This window comes from Gasterosteus aculeatus, chromosome 3 (genome assembly GCF_964276395.1).
Source record: "Gasterosteus aculeatus chromosome 3, fGasAcu3.hap1.1, whole genome shotgun sequence".
In the NCBI taxonomy this organism is placed as follows: Eukaryota; Metazoa; Chordata; class Actinopteri; order Perciformes; family Gasterosteidae; genus Gasterosteus; species Gasterosteus aculeatus.
In genome coordinates this window covers 5,469,105-5,493,723 of record NC_135690.1, presented here as the reverse complement: position 1 = coordinate 5,493,723, position 24,619 = coordinate 5,469,105, and the positions used below count along the sequence as shown (strand labels likewise).

Below are 24,619 nucleotides of genomic sequence, written 5' to 3'. Positions count from 1 at the left end.
CGATAACCTATTTGCATGTAAGCTGTTCTGATTCGTTTTAATCCAAAAACGATTGCTTATGCAACAATCACATCTTCACCTACTCTAAATCTTTGACATATTGGACGCTTGATATGCCAGCCACCTTCAAATTGCCCTTTGAGGATAAAAATCTTTTGTCGTTTCATCGGCTGCCTCGCTGCGATCCTTCGACCGGCCAATCAAACGCTCCAATCTACTCCCCGGAGAGAGAAGATGCTAGTCTGTATCTACGGATGCCGCTGGGGAAGTGGAGGGCGGAGTGGGATGGGGGGGTCGGGAGGTCAAGTACGGCTAATTTATTCACTCAGTCAGATTTCCTCTGGCTCGTGGATGCCAGATGGAGGGGTCTGATATGATATCACCCATCTGAATCACCCGGGGGAGTAGAGGGGAGGAGGTAGGGAGAGACGGTGGGATGAGAGGAGAGGAGATTGGCAGGAGAGATGGGAAAATAAAGGGGGGACAGATAAATTGGGGAATTAAAAGTGGTTAGATAGAAAGATGGGGGAGAGGGTAGCATACCCTGCGACAGTGTGGGGTGTGTTCGCCCCACCGAGTCGGGTGTCAATCTGAACATCAAGCCGCATGGCCTCATTTCAGATGTGTGTGTGGCGGTGTGTGTGTGTGTGTGGTTAAAATGAGTGTACGTGCGTGTGTGTCCTTATCTTAAGACAAGTGGTTCTGGTCCAATAAGATCCTGGAAGATGGTAGGACTAAGCGGCTTAGACCAAGATCTGAGATGGGAAAAGAGAGGGAGGGAGGAGAGATAGCGGCAGGGAGATGAGAGGAGGAGATGAGGATGGAGAGAAGGGGAGGAGGACGAAGGAGAAGGACAGATTAGGAGGATGGAGGACAAGTGGTGCGGATGGGGGTTGGGAGCATTTGGAAGGAGATGAGACGTGGAGTGCTGTAGAGATCGGAATGGGAAGATGTGATGTGGAAACAGTTTGGGGAAGTTTTTTAAAGAGCAGCAAGAAACGGGCAGGGGGAGAAGTTTTGGTTTGAAATAGTTCTTGGCTCCTTGTCAAAGGGCAGGGATGCACGGGATCTCATTAACGGTGTCAACTTGAGGACTCTGTTTCCCAAGAGGGTGCAAATTTGTGGCTTCTTAACAGTGTCCGCTTAAGAATGCTTAGTACCAAAGGATTTGACTTCAAGTCTTGGCCTCCAGACGCTCCTTTCATAAAAAATGTTCCATTTGGCTCCCAGCCTTTCCTATACACAGGATTGTGTATAGGAAGATTGACGTCTTGCATTGATCTCTTACTGTTGAAAAAGCAGCGAGCCTCTTGTCTTCAGAAGTACCTGTCATTAAGAGAAGATAAGGAGGTCTGAGATAAATGTGAAACGGTGCAGAAAGCGATTCAATTTTTTAGGAAGACAAGACACGTTCATAGTTTGATTCACTTGGCAAAACGATCAAAAGAGCTGTTGACTGGCATCACAACGACCTGTGTGGACATTTTTAGAGGAAGATATCCTGTTTTTTAATTGACTTTAGCGACTTAATGCTTTTTTTTTGTATCTCCCTCAGTGTTACAACCACATGAAGATGAGGAACCAGCTCTGACGACCCACGGATGTCCACCCCTTCCACGGGACCGTTCGGCTTCGGCAACACATCCAACAGACTCTCCAAGAGGGGAGGCTTTTACTGCTTTTTAACCCGGAGGAAAAACCTAACCTTGACCATTTATTAGATTTATCATCAGGACTGACGTCGTCTGCATTGTGAAGTCTGCGAAGGACAGAATATACCCAACGGGACATACCTGGCCCGGAGCTCGTGAATTTGGCTGGAGACAGAGGTACTCACTGTAACCCCACTGAAGAGAACAAAACTGAATTCAAGCTAGCCTGACTGATTTTTTTCAAGATAGTCTCCTTTCTCAAAAACTGCTCTTTTCTGAGCTGCCTCCTTCTTAAAGTCAAATTCGAATCTCCAACCGAGATTCACGCACTTTCATAGACACTTTACAAGGGCCTTGGACATTGTCTCAAATTTGATTGAGGAGGAATCATCTCCTCCTCTCCCCCAAAGTCCTAACGGCTTTGTTCTCCCGCCTAGACATGGATCTCCACAGGGCAGCCTTCAAAATGGAGAGTTCCTCCTACCTGCCCAATCCCCTGGCCTCTCCGGCCCTCATGGTTCTAGCCTCCACTGCTGAAGCCTCTCGCGACGCCTCAATTCCCTGCCAGCAGCCACGACCATTTGGCGTCCCTGTTTCTGTTGAGAAAGATGTCCATTTGCCATTTAACAATGGTTCCTACACTTTTGCATCCATGTACCACCGCCAAGGCGGAGTACCACCAGGATTCCCCAACAGGGACTTCCCTCCGTCCCTCCTCCACCTCCATCATCAGTTTGCCCCACCTAACCTGGACTGCTCGCCAATCAGCATGCTGAATCACAGCGGCGTCGGTGCCTTCAGGCCTTTCGCCTCACCTCCGGATGATCGGGATGGAGTGCCAGGCGGGTACCAATCTGCTTTCACCCCAGCCAAGCGCCTCAAAGGCTGCATGGATGCAGATTCCTCACCCCACTTGCGGTACTCTGACGCAGAGGGGAAAGAGTATGACTTTGGCGGTTCCCAGATCCCTCCTGGAAGTTCGCCCAGCAGCGTCTTGAAAGCAGTGGAGGACAGCGGGAAAAAGATCTTCGCGGTGTCAGGCCTCCTGTCGGATCGAGAGACTTCCTCCAGCCCAGAGGACCGCATTGAGCGCTGTAAGTAACTGTTCATTGATGAAGCAAGATGGGTCCATACAGGTGTGTGACAAACAATATGAATGACAAAAGAGCAACACAAGTCGACTGAATGATTAGATGATGGGAATCACATGGATTGGACTTTAACCCAATTAAACCCCCTACGGAACATGTGGAAAAATGTTGTTTAGCCTTTCAGTAGAGTTCAGATAATCTATGAAGTGGTTAATAAGACACTTGATGTTGGGTTTATCCTCTATTCATATTTGTCACCCATCTGTAGGGAGTCATTTGAAGACTAATTATAGCATTTTTGTGCACAGACTGCACAAACTACGTAGACTGAAGCATTATTGTTGTGAAAGTCTCCTGCGGTGGGAACATAAATTATCCCTATTATGCAACAAAACAAAATGATATGTCGTACAATATTTTGGTATGTTAAAATGAAGGTTCTGGCCACATTACTTTTCCATTATGCATTCTTTGAGTTTATCACAAATGATTTCCACTGATACACAATGTCCCACTTCCAACATTTTGATCAAACAGCTCAAGCAACAATAATCAGGGATGATTTTACAGTCGATTGTAGTATTAAAACCTGCCCAGACCTAAACAGCAGGACAAAAAAAACACACCAACAGCCAACTCCAACTCTGACTCTCAAATTAAAACCAAAGGAAAACTATTTGTAATTTGAGAAAGAATGCTAATTTCGACACACTGGCATCACACACGCCAGTAAACAATCCCATCTATGTTCTCCTGTCATCATTTCTCCTGGCTCTCCCTAGCCTTGTTTCACAAGCCCACGAGCTCCACTGGTCACATTAGCATTCAACGGTGGAGGAATGCCATTTGGCCCCAACGCACCGGGAATCTGATTAGTGCTTGTGTGTGTGTGTGTGTGTGTGTGGGTGTCGGTGTGTCGGTGTGTGTGTGAGTGACTGGTTCGGAGACCGGCCATGCTCTTCGCCATCAGCATTCATCATAGCTCAACGCTGGCAGCCCTGTTGCCAAAAGATTTAACCACACACCCAAATCGTTGGCAGGCCATGTGTGTGTGTGTGTGTGTGTGTGTGTGTGTGTGTGTGTGTGTGTGTGTGAAATAAGTGGGAGGTGGGAGAGGAATTGAACGAACTCCAAGCACAAACTCACAAACACTCTTCCAGGCGCACAACAGCTCTCAGCATGAGCACCGACATCTCCTACACATGTCAACAAGCTGCATCAGATCTCACTGACAAATTAGGAGAGAAACCCCAGAGACGAGCCTTTAGTGTATAATTTAACTAAAAGAGACGGTCAGTCCTTTCTTGAATTCACTTCATCTCTCCTTTGGCAGGCTTTACTTCTATAGTCCTTTCTCATTGTGTATACACCTCAAGTGGAAGAAGGAGAGAGAGTGTGTGTGTGTGTGTGGTGTGAGCGTGTGTGTGTATTGGTGTGTGTCTGACTCATGCATCCTTGATGGAGCACATGAGAGACAGAGGCGACGACCTGAGACTGATCCGATAAAAAAGACCACCGTAGGAGAGACAAAGAGGGTGAGAAAGAGAGAGATGACGGAAGGAGCGGAGGGAAGGGTAGAATTTGGGGAAATGACACCCGGTGGGCTGGCAAAGGAAGGAATAAGGAGGAGGAGAAGGAGGAGGAGGAGGAGGAGGAGGAGGAGGAGGAAGATATCAAAGAAGCGCATGAAGTGAGAAGAGGGGAAAGGGGAATCGAACAAAGAGAGAAGAGTGAAACAGAAATGAAAACGCGGCTATGGAATTGCTTCGCATTGCTGTTTTGTTAGAATTCACGACCAGCTTTACAAAATCTCTGCCATGCTGTTACTTCATATTCGGCCGATGCCAGACATCGAATAGGAGACGGGTACGCGGGGCTCCTGTGCTGTCTTTTGGAACGGCTGCATCGGTACATAATCGGGTTAAATCTTGGCACAAGTAGCCGCCACCTCTACCATCGGCTCCTAATGCAATTGGATGTGCGGAGGCTCTGCTTGCAGCAAAGAATTATAGGTTCTCCTTCACTGGTTTTGGCTATCCAGCGGAGGCGCAAAGAACAAACAACACTTTGGTGCAATCCCATGAGGACGGCGCTCACACTGCTTCACACACACACACACACACATTAGCTAACTAGCAGCCTGCGCGCTGCTTCACACATGTCTCTCGGGAAGCTCACGGTGAAAAGAGGTCAGCAATGCTTGGAGTCACACAGTGACACAGAGATTCTGGTTCAGTGCAAAAATAAACATGAACGGCAGGTGTTTCATAGGTTTAATATTCAATATCTCAAGTATATCTTAAGTATGCCATTGAGTGACACGAGGGTGCATCCAGGTCAAGCAAGTCACGCTTGACCTGGAGATTTAAGTCAACAAATCCATTTGTGCCATTGAACCGCGTTGATATCGTCGACACAGACGCGATGCATTGCTTTCATTGAGGTTCTACCAAATGAATCCCCTCTGCCTCTCATTTCGTACAAATGTGTTACAGACGGAGCTACGCCTCACATGTTCCGTCCTTAGCTCTTAAGGAACCAATTGGATGCTGACTTTCCAGGTTTGGCCCAATAAACCCAGCCACCTGCACGACACTTAACCTGCAAAGCCATTTTATCTTAGCAGAAAAAACACATATTCAGTTTTCTTTTTAACAGGTGCATATTCCTTTTGGGGACCCCAGGATCTTAAATACGAGGCCAAGACCACTTTTCTTCCACCTGTCTCGCATTCATTCATTTTCCATTTGAATATGTGTTTCTTTGTTTCGATCCCATTCCAGTCCAATCATACGCCGTGCCAGCTAATCCCGGGTGTGAAGGTGAATCCCCTTCTGCTTTACCTCTCAGGCTCAAACAAATAAAATAAAACACTATTAATGCAACTTGGAAAAACCTCCAATTCCATCCAGCCTGCCGCTCCGAGCGACGGCGGCCTACTCCACGCTAAGCCCTCGCACAAATCCCCCCACCGCAGCGGCAGGCACGTCGGCTGTTAACTAAACCCGCTAACCTGTCAGCCGCTAAACCTGCACATAAAGGCCCCATCATGCCTTAAGAGGGGTACGCGCGTGGTGTTATTGTGAAGGCCGTCAGCGTTTACTGTATTCACATGCTAAGGGTTGTCGCACGGGACGGAAGGGGTGAAAGCAGGCGACGCGTGTTTTGTCTGCGTGTTAACGGTATAAGAGAGAATGGAATTACGGAATTAATGGGAGTGTTGACAAATGACACCCCCCCAAACCCCTTCCTTGCTGTGCATTCGCTTGTTTGCAGAGGGGATTTGTTTCTTGCACGACTTGTCAATGTGAAGCTGTGTGTGTGTGTGTGTGTCTGTGTGTGTGTGTATTTGTGTCTCGGGCATCCAGCACGTTTCAGCGTCTTTGTTTTCCTCTCCCTCGCACTTATCTTTTGTTCCCTCTGTAATCTTTTCCTACATGTCCTTCACTTTGTTCACCTTGGGTTTGTGTGTGTGTGTGTGTGTGTGTGTGTGTGTGTGTTTGTTTCTGTGTTTACGATCGTGCACATCTCACCACAACAGTGTGTGACAGCTGTAGTCTGTTTGTTTAGGTTCTCTCCACTTTCCGCATTTACAAGACGGAGAGAGTCACGCCGAACCTGACCCCCGAATGCCTGAAAACCCGGGTTCCCTCTCCTCCCTCTCGTCCTTTTCCTTTTTCGGCTCTCGCTTTTCACTCTTCGCTCGGGGTACTTTTCCCACGCATGCAATTGAGAGAGAGAGAGACGGGAAAGAAAAGTCAACAGGACAGACATACCTCTGAAAAAAAATGTTTTAGGGAGGGTGGGAGCAATAAAAGAAAGGATGAAAGCGATGCATAAAAAAGGAAAGGTTAGAAGGAAGGAATGAAGGAAACGGGGAGGTTGATTTGAAATGCAGTTCCCATCTGCCCGACTGACATAATGAGTTCTTAAGGCAGAGCATCACAGTTTCTGGATTTGCGTGTCATTCTCTTTTAGTAGTTCAAATCATGTCAACGTGCTGAGACCACAGACATGTTCTTGTACCAAACACACAGCTGTGAAAACACACAGCGAGAGGCCTCCTCTTCCTCCTCCTCTTCGTCCCCGTCTTCTGTTCTCTGTCATCTCTTCCGCGGGGTGAAAATGTCCTTTTCCGTCTGGGGACGGAGGGGACCAAACCAAAATGAGATTGAAAGAAATGTGGAGGAAAAAGGAAGCGGCTTGGCAGAGAGAAGGGAAGGTGTTCGACAATGATGCCGCTAGAAGACGAGGAGATGCTGTTAGGATGTCTGGCTTACTGTGTGGGCACCATATTCCCCGTGCTTTACGACGCCCTGTTCGGCATGTGAGGGGTTAAAGAATCAGCCAAAGAGGCAGAAGACTCATCCTTCTCCTGCGGGAAAAAAAAAAAAGTGCCCCCCCCCCTCCAACTCTGCCTGTCACGGTCCAGTGGCAGGGTTAAGTTAAGTAAGAGTGTTCTAATAATTAGGACTGGGACTCGCCCGTCTGCCTGCCTGTGTGTGTGTGTGTGTGTTCGTGTGTGTGTGTCTATCTTCCTGTCAGTGCTTAGCCAGATGTTAAACGGCTTGTCCCTCTCATGTTGCCTCCCTGTCAGTCTCCCCCGTGTGCCACACACACACTCACACCGGGTGCTGTCCTGCTTGTGTTGGCTTTGTTTACCCCAAAGTGTGTGCCCTCCTGCCCTCCTGCCCTCCTGGCAGTGTGTGCATGTCCGATTCCCAGCCTTCATACGCCTGATCCATAAAGTCCACCTTCACTATGATTATATGATTATATTTATTTGAATAGTCATTGGAATCTGGGAATATTGTCATTCCATCTCTCTCTTCCCCTCCCTTTCTCTCTCACTGGGTGGCAACTGGAAGTGAGCAGCAATTGTCTGTGTGTGCGCCTGTGCAGTTTTCTGTGTGTGTGTGTGTGTGTGTCACTTGGTGTGAGTCGTCTTGCGGTCATTGTTGCGCCGCTGTGCAGATGAAGGATTAGTCGCTTCCTGTCGAGCCTTTTGTCGGCGCAGCCACTCCATTTGGAGACAGATCTGTGTGTGTGCATGTCCTGTATGTGTGTGTGTGTGTGTGTGTGTGTGTGTGTGTGTGTGGAGAGGTTACACAAATGAGCTGCTGGAGCTGGTGTAAAGCAGAGGAAGGGGAGCAGATGAGATGAGGGGATCCACCCTAAATATTCTATAGCTATAAAAGCATTTTTATCTTAAAAATTGAAGATTGTAATAATTATTATACAGTAATAATTTATTTTTGAGAATATATTAGTTTACATGAGTGAACTGCTCATGTTGTGTCGTCCTTCATTTGTCCCGGCTGCCGTGGAGCTCGGTTCATGAACTTATTGTCAAAAATCAGGTAGACCACACGGACCACACGGATGTCACTGACAGGTTGCTTTGTGAGAAACATGACTCAATTTGTCTGCTGCACACACACACACACACACACACACACACACACACACACACACACACACACACACACACACACACACACACACACACACACACATACACACATACAAGCTAAGGTCCGTAATGACCCATGTTTTGGAATTCCACTCCGTCCCCCTGGTGATCTGCCTTTTGGCCAATAAAAAAGAAACTGCGTAAAAGCTCCAGTGAGCCTCATTCAACCGCAGCACACCTGGCAACACAACACACATTTAGCTTTTAATTTGTGTACACACACACACACACACACACAGTCACATAAGGTCACAGCCCAGAACTTGTCTCTTGCTGTTTTTTTTGTACGACTTTGAAGGGGTTTTTTTCCCGGTGAATTGGCTCCGACATGTTTATCCTCTCCAGTAGCCCGACAGCAGCGCTGTGATAATCCTCTAAGTCTGACTTTACCAAAGAACGCCGGCTGAAAATGATACACAATGCTAATGTTGTGTAGCATGTTGCACGTCGTGAAGGTGTTCCCCACAAACTTACATGCATTCGGACACCTGCTAATGCAGACGTGTTAAAAGATCCTCCAACCCCAGTCCGCCACTGTGTCCTCCTCCTCTCGCTCCCTCCTCCCTCCTCCCTCCATTCCCTCCTCGTCTCCTTATTCTCTCCTCCTCACCCTCCCCTTCCTCCTCCTTTCCTCTCCTCAGTAATCTAATCTGCAGCCAGTTTGTGGAAGCAGTCTAGTGTGACAGTCCTGCCCCCCCCCCCTCGCCCCCCTTTCTGCTTCCCTCACTTTCACACACACATACAAACAGCAGGCCCGATTCCAAAAAAGCCCACTTGCCTGGCAGAGCCCTTCCCCTCCCTGTCTTGGTCACACCCTCTTTAATATTGAATTATTCATCAAATCTGATTGGTTCCTGCTGATGGCGGCCATGATGCGAACCAACAGTTTGTGTGTGTGTGTGTGTGTGAGAAGAATGGGGTTGTGTGTGGGTTTGAGATCGTTCGCCGCTCTTAATGCGCTGCCGCTTCACAAAGCTGGACTGGCCCGGCACTAAACACACACACACACACACACACACACACACACTCACACACATTATTTTGGGACTTGCACCTGTAGATGTTTCAGAAGCGAAGGAGGATTTTGTCTGCGTTGTTATGAACTATTCTTTGCCCGTAGTCGAAAGTTGAGGTCATCGCATCTGATTTCTTCCTTGTTGGTACTAAAGTTTCACTCATCCCGAGGAACATAGCTTAGCATCTGCTGCAAAAGGGGCCTTGAAAATCCCTCAGAAAGGTGAAATAAATCCATAAGGGGTGTTTTGTATGTGTGCGACAGTGTGTGTGTGTGTGTGTGTGTGTGTGCATGCTCACATGATTTGCATGCACCACAATCACTACGCTACACTAACACTGCTCAATATTGCCCTGCAAAGGTCTCAATGTAGCGGTTTTATCACCCTTGTGTCCTTACGGCAGTGAAGCGCTACCTATGAAGCTAACTCCAATGCTAACGCCACCTGGAGGGCCCTGAACAAAAGGCCGCCTCCAAGCGGAAGACAGCGTCCGTTCTGTCTCCAGACATAATAGTGCATTTCTCTCCCGAGGCATGATCAGGTTTATCTGCATTACATGCCTCCCCCCTCCCACTCCCCCCCACTCCTACACCTCTCTCGCGTGGGTCTGCGCGCGCTGTGAAATCGCATTCGCGCGGCGGCCTTCGCTAAAGGCATAAACAGTCGACGATCACGGATTTGCCCGCACTTCAGAAGGAGGAAGATGCGGATGGAGGAAGGAGGATGAGCGTGTGGACGTTTTCGCACATGCGTGTGTTGGGTACCTGCCACTTGACGCTGCCCCCCCCCCCCCGCGGTGCCTCCGCATATCTAAAAGGCATTAGAGGGACACACAGTCTGTGCGTCCAAGGTGTGTTTTGTGGTTAATAACAGCAAACACACACACACACACACACACACACACACACACACACTCACTCTCTGCTCACAGGTTGTCTCCTAAGGCTGTCTTCTTCTTCATCCCTCTACCCCTGCCTATCTCCATAAACCCCCCCCATCCCGTCACCGGGTGTGTGTGGAAACCCAGCCCACTGTTGAGCAGATGAATAATTTAGCGGTGTGTGTATCATCTGTTTACCGTGCTAATCCATCTGTCAGCAGGCACCTATCGATTCGCGCCTGCCTGGTAATTGTGCATCCGCGCCACGCGCACACACAGATGCGCAAACACACACGCGTGCGTGCGTGCGTGCGTATCGCCGCACCTATATGATGTGCACGTTGGCTCATATTCAGATCCTCCCGTCAGCTGGACACCGAGACACTTCATTTACACTGAGTGAAACGGATTTTAGGTCAAGGTCACAAAAAAGACTTTCTCATTGGACGCAACAGCTTTAGTTCACTTGAGTTTTCTTAAAGACACGGTTTGTGTTTTAAAGGTGATTTAGCTGATGTAATGTAATGTAATGTTTGTGTTTCAAAGGCGTACTGTTGTTCTCCCGGATCAGCTAATGGCTCTCAATGCTTCATTATGAAGACGAAACAAGACAGGCACTCCATGTGAGACAAGCAAACCTATGACTGAGTGTAATAAACAGATAAAGTCAGAGACAAAAATAACAGAATCCCAGCTGCTGTCTCAGGTGTGACAGTGAAAGTGAGAATAACACGTCTCCTTGGCGGTTTCACTTCTGAATTCCCTCTTTCGGCTGGCTGTCTGACTCCCATGCCGCGTCTTTTCATTCCTTCTCTCTCCCTTTGTGTGTTTGCTTGGTGTGTTGAGAACCACAGATTGTGAAAGCCGGAATTCATCTACTCATCGAAGCGTAACATGTGACCTCCTAAACATTCACATTAAAATAAGGATGCATTTTTACAAAGATGAAACCTGTTCTAAGACCCTGCAGGATATTCCATCCCTGTCTTTTACCACTAAATCTGTTATGAATCAGTCCTTAGCAATTTTAGATTAATGGCATCGCGATTAAATAATTACATATATGCTTCATAAATAGTTTTTTGTCATGTAGTAGAGTTTACATACATGCAGCAGACAAGGAGCAAGGTACTACAATGAATCCATGGGTGACCATTGATGTTTGTAATTATCAAATGGCTGGTTTTAAAAGCTCATTGATGGATGTCATTAGCTCCATGAGTGATTACTAATTGCTGCTCTAGTATGTTAACCACACGGGAGGCACACACACAGACACACACTCACTCTCACACACAAACGCATTCGTCACATTCGGGCACATTCATTCCTCTGATTTGATCTTCATTGATATCCAACATTTAACGCCGTTATCTACTTAACCCGGTGGTGTTTTTGTGCCGTTACGACGTCACACCACAAACGTCTTAAAGCGGGTTTGACACATTCAATGTTGTTCCTAACACGTTTGTATTTGTGTGGTTGGCCTGACAAAAATCCCGTATTTTAACCATTTCACTGTGCCCAACTCGCAGGTTTCAAATTTAAAATAGTTTTCTTTAATCAGGAAACATTCATTTTTGGAAACATTTACCAAATCAGCACAGCGTGCACCACAATAGAACAGCTTGACGTTTTAAGCAGTAACATTTTGAACACATTTGCGGTATCAATAAGATCAGAATATTTTTGGTGGCTAGGTGTGATGCTCTTGAGTTAACTTTTTTCTGTTCCATCCACACATTGTCACAAAGGATTCCAAGAAGACGGTGAAGGTTACGATACGTCAGATCTGTGGTCAAGTTAATACACATGGTCTTGAAAGTTAAATTGTATAATGAAAAGACAATTGTTAATATTTATATTCTATTATTTTGTGTTTCACTCTAAATTTAAATATTGTATTCATTTAAATTTATTGAGTGCCTTGGTTTCACAATGTCTAAATACCTTTTTAGTAATGTTTTCTTTTTTTAAATGTTTTAGATGTTTAAAATGTTTAAAGATAATCAATAGCTGCAGCCCCTTTCTTGCGTGCATTCTGATCAGTCAAATCTGTCACTTGTGGCCATATTTCTTCATCAGCTATTTCCACTCCAGTGTTTTTTTGAATGTTGGTTGAGATAATTTGCTTTGATGAGAGTGAAACGTCAAGATCGTGGAGCTAATTTAGTACTTGTGTCACAGTTTAGGATCAGTTTCATGCCTTGTGTGTTGTATGTGTCCTAGCCTGAGTTGTTGCGACACTTACCAAGGTTGTAGGTATACAAACACACACACACACACACACACACACACTCGGCAGGATACGCATCCGGGTTCATTTCGATATGGAACGTCTAATATCACACACTGGCAGCAGAATGCTTGGAATTCTGGTCTCCTAGAGAAGCGTCACATCTTTGTGTGTGTGTGTGTCTCATTCTATGTGTTTGTGTCCGCATGTGTGTTTCTTCATCTTAATGTGTGTGTGTGTGTGTGTGTCGAGGGTTTTTAGAAGCAGGCAGGGGCTTAGCAGAGCAAAAGAGAGCAAATCTGTCAGCTCTCCCTGGGCAGACAACCCTTCTGACCCTCATTCAAAGACATATTGATTCTCCTCTACACCCAACAGGGGAGGGAGGCTGTGTGTGTGTGCGTGCCTGTGCACGTGTGTGTGTGTGTGTCTGTGGGCGAGTGCACAAGTGCTTAACACAGCCTGATCTTTCCTCCTTGCTTCCTCCAGAAGCACAGAGCCTCGTTCCTGCAGCGTTATTCAATGAGATAAAATACATTTTATTGAATACCAAAGTTTTTTTATGACTTTGCTTGTGACTCTGCGTAGACACCAGAGTGAAGAGAAAGATTATTCCAAAAAGTAAAAGCACAAATCTTTAAGCAGGCCTGACCTAGTTCGCTGTTCTTTGGGGGCTTTTATCGGTCCTGCTCTGTTTCCTGTCGGCCAAATTGTCCGTCTTGGTTCTGGAAGAAGAAGAAGAAAAAGTCAGTTGGCAAACAAACACTAACTAAGCCCTCCACCGAAACCAGCTCACTGCCTTCCTCTTATCTCAGCACTAACACCGTATTAAAACCAAGCTCTGCCTTGTTTTCCAGGAAGCAACCTAATGACCTGTGGGACGCCACCAGTCACTGCGTTAGGAACCCTGCGTGTACTTAGGTGTAATTGTCAGAGCGGTACCGAGGGAGGACTGGGTCAGGACCTAAAGGCCAGCGGTAGAAAGATTAAAATCGGCCTCCCAAAACCACACTCACCTGTGTTAACTAAAGCTTCTTGCCACGGGTTGGAAAAGAGTGCAGTACACACACAAATGCGTTTGGAGAAACGTGTATCAGCAACCTGAGACGGCGCTCACCTGTCACGCAAAGCAGCCTCACTAAGCTGTAAACCTCAATACAATCTGGGCTCAATAAACAACAAGCAGCGCCGGCCACATATCTAGTTTATGTATTGTTCATGTATACATGTTTTTAACCACTTTAACAATTTTCACCATGAACAGTAAGAATAAATATATTTTACCTGCACAAAAAACAGAAGGACCCCGTTGACTTTGCATCAATGTCAGCAGGCTCATTACATCTACGTGTGTGTGTGTGTGTGTGTGTGTGCGTTAGTGTGTGTTTATATGCGCTCGCTATTGGGTCACATGTCTTGCGACCTGGCACGGAGCCGCACTGCGAGGTCTCGGGTAATAGCCGGTCGCCGGGGGCAACCGGTCATGGCAGTTTGCGTGTGTGTCTGTATGTGTGTTGTAAGGGGAAGTGTGGGGTGGGAGGTAAGGACTCCTACATGGCGAGGTGGCTGTCTGCAGCGTGGAAGGGGTTGCGGTATAATGTCGGCAGCCCGCATGCTGACCCAGCTCTCGCCAGCACACACACACACACACACACACACACACACACACACACACACACACCAGCGGTCAGTGGTAAGCTGAAAAGTGCTGGCTGCGGTAATGAAAGGCAGGTGCACTGGGGGGCCGTCGCAGTAACAGGAAGAGAAAATGTGAGGACAAAAAGAACATGTGAAAGTCAAGGCAGGTGGAAAGAAAAATATTTTCTGATGGACTTGTTAGGACGTTAGGAAGACCAGAGGGCAGGCAGAGAGTGGGCCTACGTGTGTGTGTGTGTGTGTGTGTGTGTGTGCACTTCTATGTAGTCAATGCACTGTAGCACCTGAGGGCACTTTGGCCCCCCCTGTCCGTCAGCGCATTCATAATGACCCAATACTTTGCTCTCCGAGGTGGCTGATGTGTGATGTCTTGGATCAGGCATCCGTCACCTCCTTACACACACACACACACACACACACACGCATCAATAAGTGGTCAGAATGCTAATTGTGGCATTTGACCAGATGGATGACAAATGAAGCGAGGCCATATTTAAATATTTAGAGTCCTGCAGACTCAAAGCTGCGTGTCAACCAAATGATGCTGTGACCCACCAAAGACACTGTTAAATATAAAGTTGTTCACTGTAATTCACAGCGTGGCAGCAATATTAGCCCCGCCCTCCTTTTCTACTAAACGCCATTACATTATGATTGCGCCATATAGATGGAAAAACATGAGTGAATCCGGGATTTTGGAGAAGCACAGATCGAGAAATGTGGGACTGAACTTGGTTCAGATCCTGAAAACCCATCGTACCTTTCTCCTTGTTCCTTTGTCACTGTCCCCTCTGTCTCTCTCTCTCACACACACACACACACACACACACACAGACACACACACACGGAGTGCGGGCCACAGATGGCATGGTGGTGTCAGGGTGAGAGGGGTTTGTTAGGATCAAAGAGCTCCAGTGTGTGGCCCCCTCCACCCTTCACTTGTTTTCTCCTTCTCTTTCTCTTTCTGTTTGTCATTTCATTCCTCCCCTTCCTCTGCTTTCAATCTCGCTTCCTCCTCCACCCCCCTCCCCCCTCCCCCCTTTTCTTTCTTTCTTTCTCTCTCTCTCTCGCTCCATCTCTCTTCATTTTTTCCCCTAATCTGTCCATCAGAAGAGTTGATAAATAATTCATGCCCCCAGTCTGTCCCCGAAGCCTTGTCACCTCTCCTCCTCTCGCCGGCTCCTCCGCTTCCTTTCCTCTTTGTCGCCTTCATCCCCTCATCCCTTCCTCCCTCCCTCGCCTCCTACTCCTTCGCCTCTCATCCTCGCCTCCCTTCGCTCCCCTACCTCCTCCTCCTCCTCTTCCTCGCCAGCCTTGCAGAAAGCTCGACCACACACGATCAACCAGCAACAAAACGGAGAATATTTTTTTAATTTATTCCGCCAACTTTGAGCGCTCAAGTTTGACGCACGAGACAACGTCTTATTTCTGCACTTTATTGGATTCTTAGATGAAGCTGCTTTCACCTATTTATGTCATCGGGGATCTCTTAAGTCATCCTGCCGTTGTTGTCCAGCTCACCAAAAGACAGAGGGATGAAGGATAAAGGAAGCCATTGAAAAAGAGCCCCCACCTTGCATCCCAATATCCTGCCGGGGTGGAGTGCGACGCACAAAGGGGTGACGTAAGAGAGGTCGAGTGAAGACGAGATGCATGTGAACGAGTTCTCCTGTGGCTTATCCCACATTATCTCCCCAAACAATTAAACACTGGTTTATGTCTGCGCACAATGTAGAGCGCTGACTCCCACACAGACACACACGTCTGCACACACTCAAGCGAGGTTTTTCAGAGGGATGAAGTTTGCGGCGGAAAGCTATTAATCATAAGAAAATCCAGATGAATACAAAGTTAGGGAGTGTAGTGATTAGTGATGAATTGCCTTGTATTTCCCCGTAGGTGTTGTGTGTTTGTGTGAGTGGTGAGGATCAGTATGTTTGTGTGTGTATGTGTTGGCTGATACAAGGGTGTAAAGCACTTGGGCTGAACCCTTGGGATATTAGAATGCTGCTATGTGTGTGTGTGTGTGTGTGTGTGTGTGTGTGTGTGTGTGTGTGTGTGTCAGATATGCGCTCTCTCAAAAGATGGCCTGTCTCAACCACTCTCATCCCCTGTTACCGCTACGATTAATACATTTAAAAAAAATGTCCCCTCCACTTTCCCCCGGTGCCGGTCACACACAGACACACACACACACACACACACACACACACACACACACACACTGCTCACTATTCAGCTGAGGTTACTGCTACATCAGCAGCACACACAGCACTGCCCCTTTAGAGGCTGATCAATCTGTACTGCTGCTCGCACTGATGAATTACAGAAGTGAAGACAGAAGGAGGGAGAGGGGGAGGAATGGAAGGGGAGTGGGGGAAGACGACGATAAGAAAAGGGGGAGTGGGAGGATGAAGGGATGGAGGGAAGAGGAGAAAGGAAGTGCAGCAGTTGAGGGTGAGAGATGAGGGGTGGGAAGGTAGTGGCCGATGCTGGGATGATGAGTCTCTAAGGTGCAGGAGGCTACCAGAGGAGGAAGTGGAATACACTAAAGGAGGAGCGGTTGGGAGTACGAAGGAGACGAGAGCTTCAGGAAGCTGTGGAGAAAGTCAGAGCACAGCCCGTCGAGTGGATCTGTCATTGGGTTCTGGTCACTGCAAGTTCAGGGATCCACAGACGGGGAAATACACTCCGAAGCCATCCCGAAAATAATAATATTGACCTAAGCCGTTTTCACTTTGACTGACAGAGCGACTCAACGGCCAAGACGCTGCAGAGAGACGTTAGGCTTGAATAGATGTCTTTGTTGGTCTGGGGACATCGTGTTGTCTTAAGGAGCCGTCATAAGGGGTTCTTCCAGATGTCCGTGTGGTGTCTTGCAGGAACCGGGGTCAAGTGAGCAGTATTTTATGCCGCTGTAGTGTTCTGAGGCTCATTTGGTGGTAGAAACGTCTCCCAGTTAGTTACGGATATTTTCCAGGTACAGTGCCTAGCATAAGTGTTCGCCCCCCCTGAGAGGTTTTCCCCTTTTGTTGCTTTTATATATGAAATTATGGTCAATAGTTGGACTTTTTGGGGCAATAATTTCCAAAAAACATTTTTTTTTAATGTCAATGAAAGATGATTTTTATAAACTAATGTAAATAAAATAAAAATATGTAGTGTAAAAACTTTTTTAAACATATTTTATTTACAAATATATACATATATATATATATATATATATATATATATATATATATATATATATATATATATATATATTAGAGGTCGATCCCGTCATTACATTACATGTCATCTAGCTGACGCTTTTATCCAAAGCGATACAATAGGTGCATTCAGCCAGAAGGATACACGTCTTGTGAACCCATACTAGTTGTTAGTGTCATTTAATATCACATCTGTTCTTTTGTTTGAATAATACAACCTATTTCACACCACATTCATTCCACCATGGTGTTTCATCTTGGCTGCCATCACTATGTCATATTGATGCATATTTTTTTTTTGTATCATTAAATAGTACCAGTTAAAAAAGGGTTCCAATTAGATGAATACAAATGCTTACTAAACCTAAACATTGTCTTGCATAGATCGGCTGGCTCTCCGCCTCCTGATGCTTTTACCAAGTGTCCTCCGTCTCCACCCATCTTATTTCATTCCCTCGCGTTCTCCCCTCTATGAAAACATGATTAAACTTTAGAGTAGGTGCTTGTACCCCTCCGACATCATGTGAAATGCAGTTTCTTTCCCTCCCTCCTCCGCGCTCTCTCCCCTCACCATCGCCGGCGGTAAATCCATAGCTATCTATGACAGCTTTGTTGCTGCCGGGAGGCCCCTCCTGCCTTGTTTGGTCGTGATTCCAGTCGACAGCTTTAGGAGCGTGTCTTTATTTAAGAGCTGCTGTAATTACACAGGCTTTAGCATATGTAGACGGCCAGATATGATTCAAGCCGCCCGCGCCGGGGAGCTCAAACGGGTGAATGAGAAGAGAGATAAAACACAATGGCGGGAAGCGTGCGAGAGAGAGGAGATGGAGAGAGGAGGAGGAGGGAGGAGACAGAGAGGAAGAGATATGGTGAGCGGGGCAGACTGATCGAGCAATTGAGAGACGAAGAGAGGGCAGTCGGAGGGAGGGGGGGGGGCAGAGGAAGAGATATGGTTTGGCAAATAAAAGAGGCGCGCGGCGCCGCTGCAAACTGTTCGCCTTATGATGCCTCATTAGAGCTTAGGGCTGCACGCGGTGCCCGTTAGAGAGATCTATGGCCTCGGCGCTGCGAGGGAGAGGGATGCAGATATGCACAATAAAAACAACAAGGGAATGAAAAGCAAAGATTAAAGGCGCTGCGGGTACCATTCCCTCCACGGGGTTTTCATATTACGTGTGACACTGATTTGAGTGACGCCAACTAAGACGTCTAGTGACATGTGACGGGTACTTTTCTGTTTTTTTGAAGCACCTCCCCACTACAGGTTTTGGGGAATTTTGACACCTTTTTAAAATATTCTTGTGACCCCGGTTGGATGGATCTAATGTTAACAAGGCTTTTGAAAATTGTGAGAAGTGATTTTATACAGTACAAATTTCAGATAAAAATTCAAGATAAAGACTTATGTCGGGTTGAGATGCATTCGAATGTAGCAGTTCATTCTTAATCAAAAAAGACAATAAGATTCAAATTCATGAATTTTATTCTACTATCACAATTCCACGTCGTTACACCTATTCGTAACCTCCTCATTCAGCATTTTGCCTTTTCGTTGGCAGGGTCTCCAGTTTCCTCCATTGGGTTCAGACGTGCACAAGTCTTTGCATCTCCACCAAAACACTTTCGTAATTTGTAATCATAATCTTTTTGAGAACTGGCTTCTGGAGTCTGCGTCACCGTGACGACATAATGCGCGGAGTCCTCTCGGTTCGAGTAGGACGGCCGCAGACGGACCTATTTCTTCTCTTGTTGTGTCGAGGTGTCAAAGACACGTTCGAGGACGTTCTTGGTCCTACCACTCGTCACCACAGATATTGACACGTCAACCAAAACTTTGTTTCTATAGAAAGAGAACAAATATGTCCGAAGTAACTTCTTTGTCGCGAGTCGTTCTCCTTGGGATCCCGGCTGAGTCAGTGCAGCGGAAAGGAACGAGGAGGCTACATGGTTCTTTGGACACGCTGTTAATGTCCCAACGAGGCCTAATTTTGCACACGGAACAAAAGACAAGAAATCAGCGCTGAATGCTGAACAAAAGCCAACGAGAAAGACGGAGCCGAGCAGATAAGCAATCGGACACCATCCAGGCGACACGCACACGCAAAAGGAGAAAGAGCAGTAAAATAAATGTCTCCTTCTCTTCAGCGTGTGGAAGAAAGATAGCAGATAGTATATCACCGGCCTAATTAGGAGCCGGGTTTTAACAAGCAAGAGAGGCCCAGCAGAGAACAAGGGGGAGGGACAGGAAGGGGCTGGAGGCGGGGCCTTCCATTGTGGGCCGTCGCAGGAGGAACCGAGTCGTCTGTTCACGCCGCGAGAGACCACCGTAAATCCTCAACGCAACCCCCCCCTTTTTTCTTTTTTCTTCACCCAGTACGGGCAGATGCAGACGAACACGATACCGGGGGACAAGAGCTGAGGCGCTCGGTGACGGATCGCTTTCATCAGACAGACCACACAAATCAACTGCCTAACACTTTACACACACACACACACACACAAACACACACACACACACACGAGTACAACGTGAGGGAAGTATAATCAGCAGGCATTTTGCTGCAGTAATCCAAAGTAGTAAATCAGAACCTGTTGTTTCTGCCCTGAAAGGCCTGCGCTTATCTGCCAGCTACAGGTGTAAGTACGTGTGTATCTGTGTGCACTCCGATGCTTATCTTCATCTCGTAACCACACAGTGGCCCCTTTGTGGTCCTTTGCTGATTAGCCTCCTGAACACATGGCCTGCTCGTAAACCCACTGATGTGGACCAATATTAGCCTTAATGAGGCTTGTCTTCGGGAAGAAAGAAGCGGACGCACGAGCGCTCATATTCGTTTGTGCTAATAATTCCGTTGTGATTTCCACAGGGAGTCTGGTCCAGTTTCTGTTTCCCTTCTGTCTTTAAGGTTATTTATTAGGTTGTTTTTGCTGAAGAGCTGGAAGCGTGCCGCTCTAAAGGACCTCGGAGACGACTATGTTACACTGACCACGCACACATGGACCATACGGATTACACACAGCCGCAGTCCTCACCCGCTGCGAGGATCCTGCCCTCCCCTAATCATAGCACACGTCCACAGCTCCCACTGTCCTGCACACCTGCAGGTGCAAATGAGTCGCCACGCCTCCCGCCGCCCATCCCCGGCCCTAAACATGCACGGTCTTCATCCTGAGCACCGTCATTTCCCTAACTGCAGCTTACGTCGCCCCTGGAGGATCCCCTCCAGCCCGCTGGTCACGGCCATGACGGGCTGTTAAGCAGTAAACATGGTCTTTGTCTCTTTTCATGTATGGTCTCCAAAAATGTGCTTTTCATTGGAATGCTGGTTGGAGAATGACTGTCGAGCGTAGAGACACACGTGTGTGTGTGTGCGTGGAAATCAAGCCGGATTGAGATAGAATCAAGTTTGAACACAATTTAAACCAAAGATTCTTGGGGTAATATGACTAATGCCATAAAAGTTGTTATTTTTTTTCCTGTCGATCACAACCATAACTGGACGAGATAACAACGAGAGCCTTTGTGGTGCCGGCCACCTGAAAGGCCTCGAGAAGTGACGACTAAACTGGGAGCGGAACCTTCCGCCTCTCATTGTTCTTCCTAATGGGACCTATTGACAGTTTGTGCAATCAGAGTACATCAGCGTGCACGTACAGTAGATTAGAAGCAGCAGCTCTGCGCTCCCTTTACATCTATCCATCTCTTTAGTCTGCTTTACTGCGTCTCCCTGTCTCATGTCTCAGCTTGTAACTTGCATGCAAAGCCGCTTCGCTTGTGGAGGAATTACTGCTGTTGACGAAGCGGTTTACAATGTGTAATGATCAAAACAATGCGAAGATATGATTAAGGTATAATGCAATCATTTATGCCGACTTTGCCCCCCCCCCCCTTCCTCCCCCTCTATCCCTCTCCCTGCGTGTAACAGCAGGTAAACAGCCCCGTAGCTTGTAGTGGTTATGTGATTCAGTAGCGCGGCGCGTTTCCGAAATGGTAATTTGCAGAAATGAAAAGTTAATCAAGCATGCGCCAGAAGTGGCCCTGAATAATTTAACAGTGAGGGGAGGCTGAGTGGGTAAGGCAGAGGGGGGGGGGGGGAGATAGAGCGACGGGGAGGGGTGAGGATGGTGATGAGAGTTTCTTCCTTCTTCCTCCTGCGCCTCCACTTTTGTTCCCACCTGATTCCAATTCGTCGTGCGTCTCCCATTCCTTTTAATCCTCTTATTTTCCTCCCTTCTTTCTTCTTCTTCTCCTCCGATATTGCGATGTTTCCCTTCCTCCCTCACACCCTTACACCCGTCTACTTCCTCTTCTGCAGTGTTTTTCTCCCCCGTTCCATTCCTCTCTCCCTCACACGGATGGTGGCGTTTGTGTTGAACCCGTCTGGACGGCTTACAAGTTTCTCTCTGTCAAATACTTTTCTGAGACGTAATTAATTCCTTAGACCCAGTTAAACTTTTAATATCTTCCTCCTCCCTCTCAATCTTTGAATTAATTTCTCATCGTAGGGAAAAGAAAGACTTTCATTAATACTAAAGCCATTAGTCTTCCAGCAGGATGAGAGAACAACAGAACAACTTTCCTTCTTTCTGCACGATCCGAGGAAACATATCCGACAAGTGCCAGTGGAAAAATTCTTCTCCATGCGTGTGTGATGAGGGCGGCTATTTTACAGCCACTTTTTTAGGTGCATATGAAAGAAATATGAATTAATTAGCTAATTCTGACATGCACTTGTTCTCATCAGGCATTTACGTACCGTATAAAATGACATGTATCACTCATATTTAAAGTACCCCACTCCAAAGACATACAGTGTTTCTCGTATCATTACATCATTAAGAGTTTGACACTATGGCCGTGTTGGTTTTATCTGCTGACCTGTGCGACTGTACCAGTACCGTACTTTGGGATGAAGAATCCACGGCAGGTTGAGGAAGAGGTTTTTCAGACATCTTGAATTTATGTGAAGCTCTCGACAAGGGAAAAAGAGGGAATATAAATTTAAAAAAAGAATACAAAGCAATATATAGATATTTATCTTAAAATATCTTTCGTGTTTCGTTTTTTTTTTTAATTATGTCAGATCACATTTGGAATTTGAACATTTTAATATTCTAGAGAAGAGTTGACTTCCCTGTTTAGGGTTCTTCATCTGCGCAGTTACAGTTAGTCAATGTAATCCCACATACCTCTCTTTCTCTCTCTCTCTCTCCCTCTCTCTCCCTCTCTCTCTCCCTCTCTCTCCCTCTCTCTCTCTCTCTATACTTTGGCAAATTGGAGTGAGAATGAACTGCAGGCCCAGACGCTAGTTTGTGAAAGCTGTGCGTTCCTCCTCTCTAATGGAAATTAAGGGCCCTGTACGCGCCTGCGTGTGTGTGTGTTTGTGTGGGTGTGTGTGTGTGTGTGGGAGACGGGCCATGCCTTTGTGACGGGGCCTTGCCGGGACTCCGATTTTATTAAGTACCCTTTAGAGAACCGGAGAGAGAAACATAACAGAGGAAAGAAACAGTCGTTTTTTTGTCTCTCTTTCTCCCCCTCTGTCCCCCTCTTTCTCCCTCCCTCTCTCTTTTTCTCTCTCTCTCTCACACACACGAGGACCAGACTCAGAATTTTATTAAGTACTCTTTAGAAAAAGTGAGAGTGAGACAAGAGGTGGAAAAGTCACCGGCAGCATGGTAATCAGGGGACGGAGACACCGAGTAAAGAGGCTGGTTTGTTAAGGGGGAAAAGAAAACAAAAACAGAGGGCAGCGAGGGGGGAGGATTTTTCCCAATGGGGGGGTCGGGGTCCAAGAAAACCTGCAGGCTAAAACACAGTTTTTCTTTTTAAAGAATGTTTTTATTTTCACCACACAGACCTTCTGTCCTTGCGTAGCTGTGCTCTTCCTTTTATCTCCTCTTAACCCTTGAGGACACCTTGAGGACACCTTGAGGACACCTTGCGGCCGACCTGTCCTCTTCTTCCTGGAGGAAGAGCTGAGAAGGGACAGAGCCGTAATGCACATGAAGACGCACATAGCGAGACAGACATGAAGTGCTGCGGAGGACAGGGAGAGTCAGCAGATAGCAGGAGGAGGAGGAGGAGGAGGAGCAGTGGCCGTAGCTTGCATGACTGCTCTTTCCCAAAAGGAGCCAAGCCCCCCCCCCCCCACACACACACACACACACACACACACACACACACACACACAAAGTGAGCGACGGCTGGTGTGCGGGTGGCTGTCTTGTTGGCGAGGGTTTCTGATTTCACGGCCTACTGGGTGGTGGCATTCAGCTTCCACCAGGCACGCCTCATTCAGCCTTTCACACACACACAGGCTGACCCATCCCCTCCGCTCTGTCCTCCCCAAACCTCCCAGTTCCCTCTCTCTAACTATTTATCTTCCCCTCTGTAATCTCAAATACTTGCTGGACATTTTGGTCTGTGGAACTTTCCATGATTTGGGTGGATCATAAACTACTAAATAAGCCAATATGTGTGTTGCAAAGAAAATCTCTCTCTTTCTGTAAAGAATATTTCATCTATTGCCTTTTTAAGCTCTGGCAGCAAGGTGCCTGCAGTGTCAGGGGTTCAATTCCCTGAGCACAAGCTACCTAATGACCTCCGATTTCGAGAGGCAAAGCTGATAATGCTGACAAGCTTTTCTTTCTCTGAAAAGCCAGGACGGACCCCTGCTTTCTCAACACACACACACACACACACACACACTCTCTCTCTCTCTCTCTCTCTCTCTCTCTCTCTCTCTCTCTCCCGCACACAAACCAAGTGACAAGCAGCTCATCAAGAAAAATGGTAGACTGAGAATTTGCATTTTGAGTGAGTGAGTCCCCCTAAAGTTGAGGCAGATGATGCATGCTCAATCTGGACAAATGATAATTGATAGAGGGAGGGAGGGGGGGGTGGGAGGGGGGAGAGAGTGGGTGGGAGGTCCTGTCAGCTTGTGTCTGAGTAGGTCGGCTTGGACTGAGGGGCTGCGGGGGTCAACGAACAAGAGGTCTCACACACACACACACACTGACACAACGCTTTCTCAGCCATTGGGCCTTTGTTATGTGAGAGAATTTAGTGCTCAGCAAACCAGCTCCATCAGGAAGAAAACGCTGCTGCTTATTTGACTTCATCAAGCCCGCACTCTGTCGACGAGGCCAATACAAGGCCCGTGATGAATTTGGATCATAACTAAATTTGCAGCTCTTTCCCTTCATGGATTGTCCCCGCGGACAGCAGATCAGTGTTCGCTTTTGTTATTCTCATGACAATGTTGCAATGTGCTGATGTGATAACTGGAGGATGAGAGCAGAGGAAGCGTTGAAAAGGGAGCATTGACAATAAGTGATTCCTCAAAAGTGCACCAAATTAGTAAAGCATGTAAGCTGTTAAAGTTTTGCTCCATGGTAATCCGCCATGC

The 24,619-nt window shown here is 47.0% G+C and overlaps 1 protein-coding gene across 12 annotated transcripts in view; it reads left to right on the top strand.

Annotated features, from left to right (window-relative positions):
* The window catches only part of rnf220a (ring finger protein 220a), a 132,905-nt gene that overhangs the window by 9,338 nt on the left and 98,948 nt on the right, over positions 1-24,619 (top strand). For all 12 annotated transcript variants that reach the window (XM_078098667.1, XM_078098663.1, XM_040171529.2 and 9 more), the window contains exon 2: positions 1,556-2,746. In XM_078098667.1, coding sequence (XP_077954793.1) covers positions 2,092-2,746 — 655 coding nt within the window. In that variant the 5' untranslated portion in view covers positions 1,556-2,091. The remainder of the gene's footprint in view (positions 1-1,555; positions 2,747-24,619) is intronic.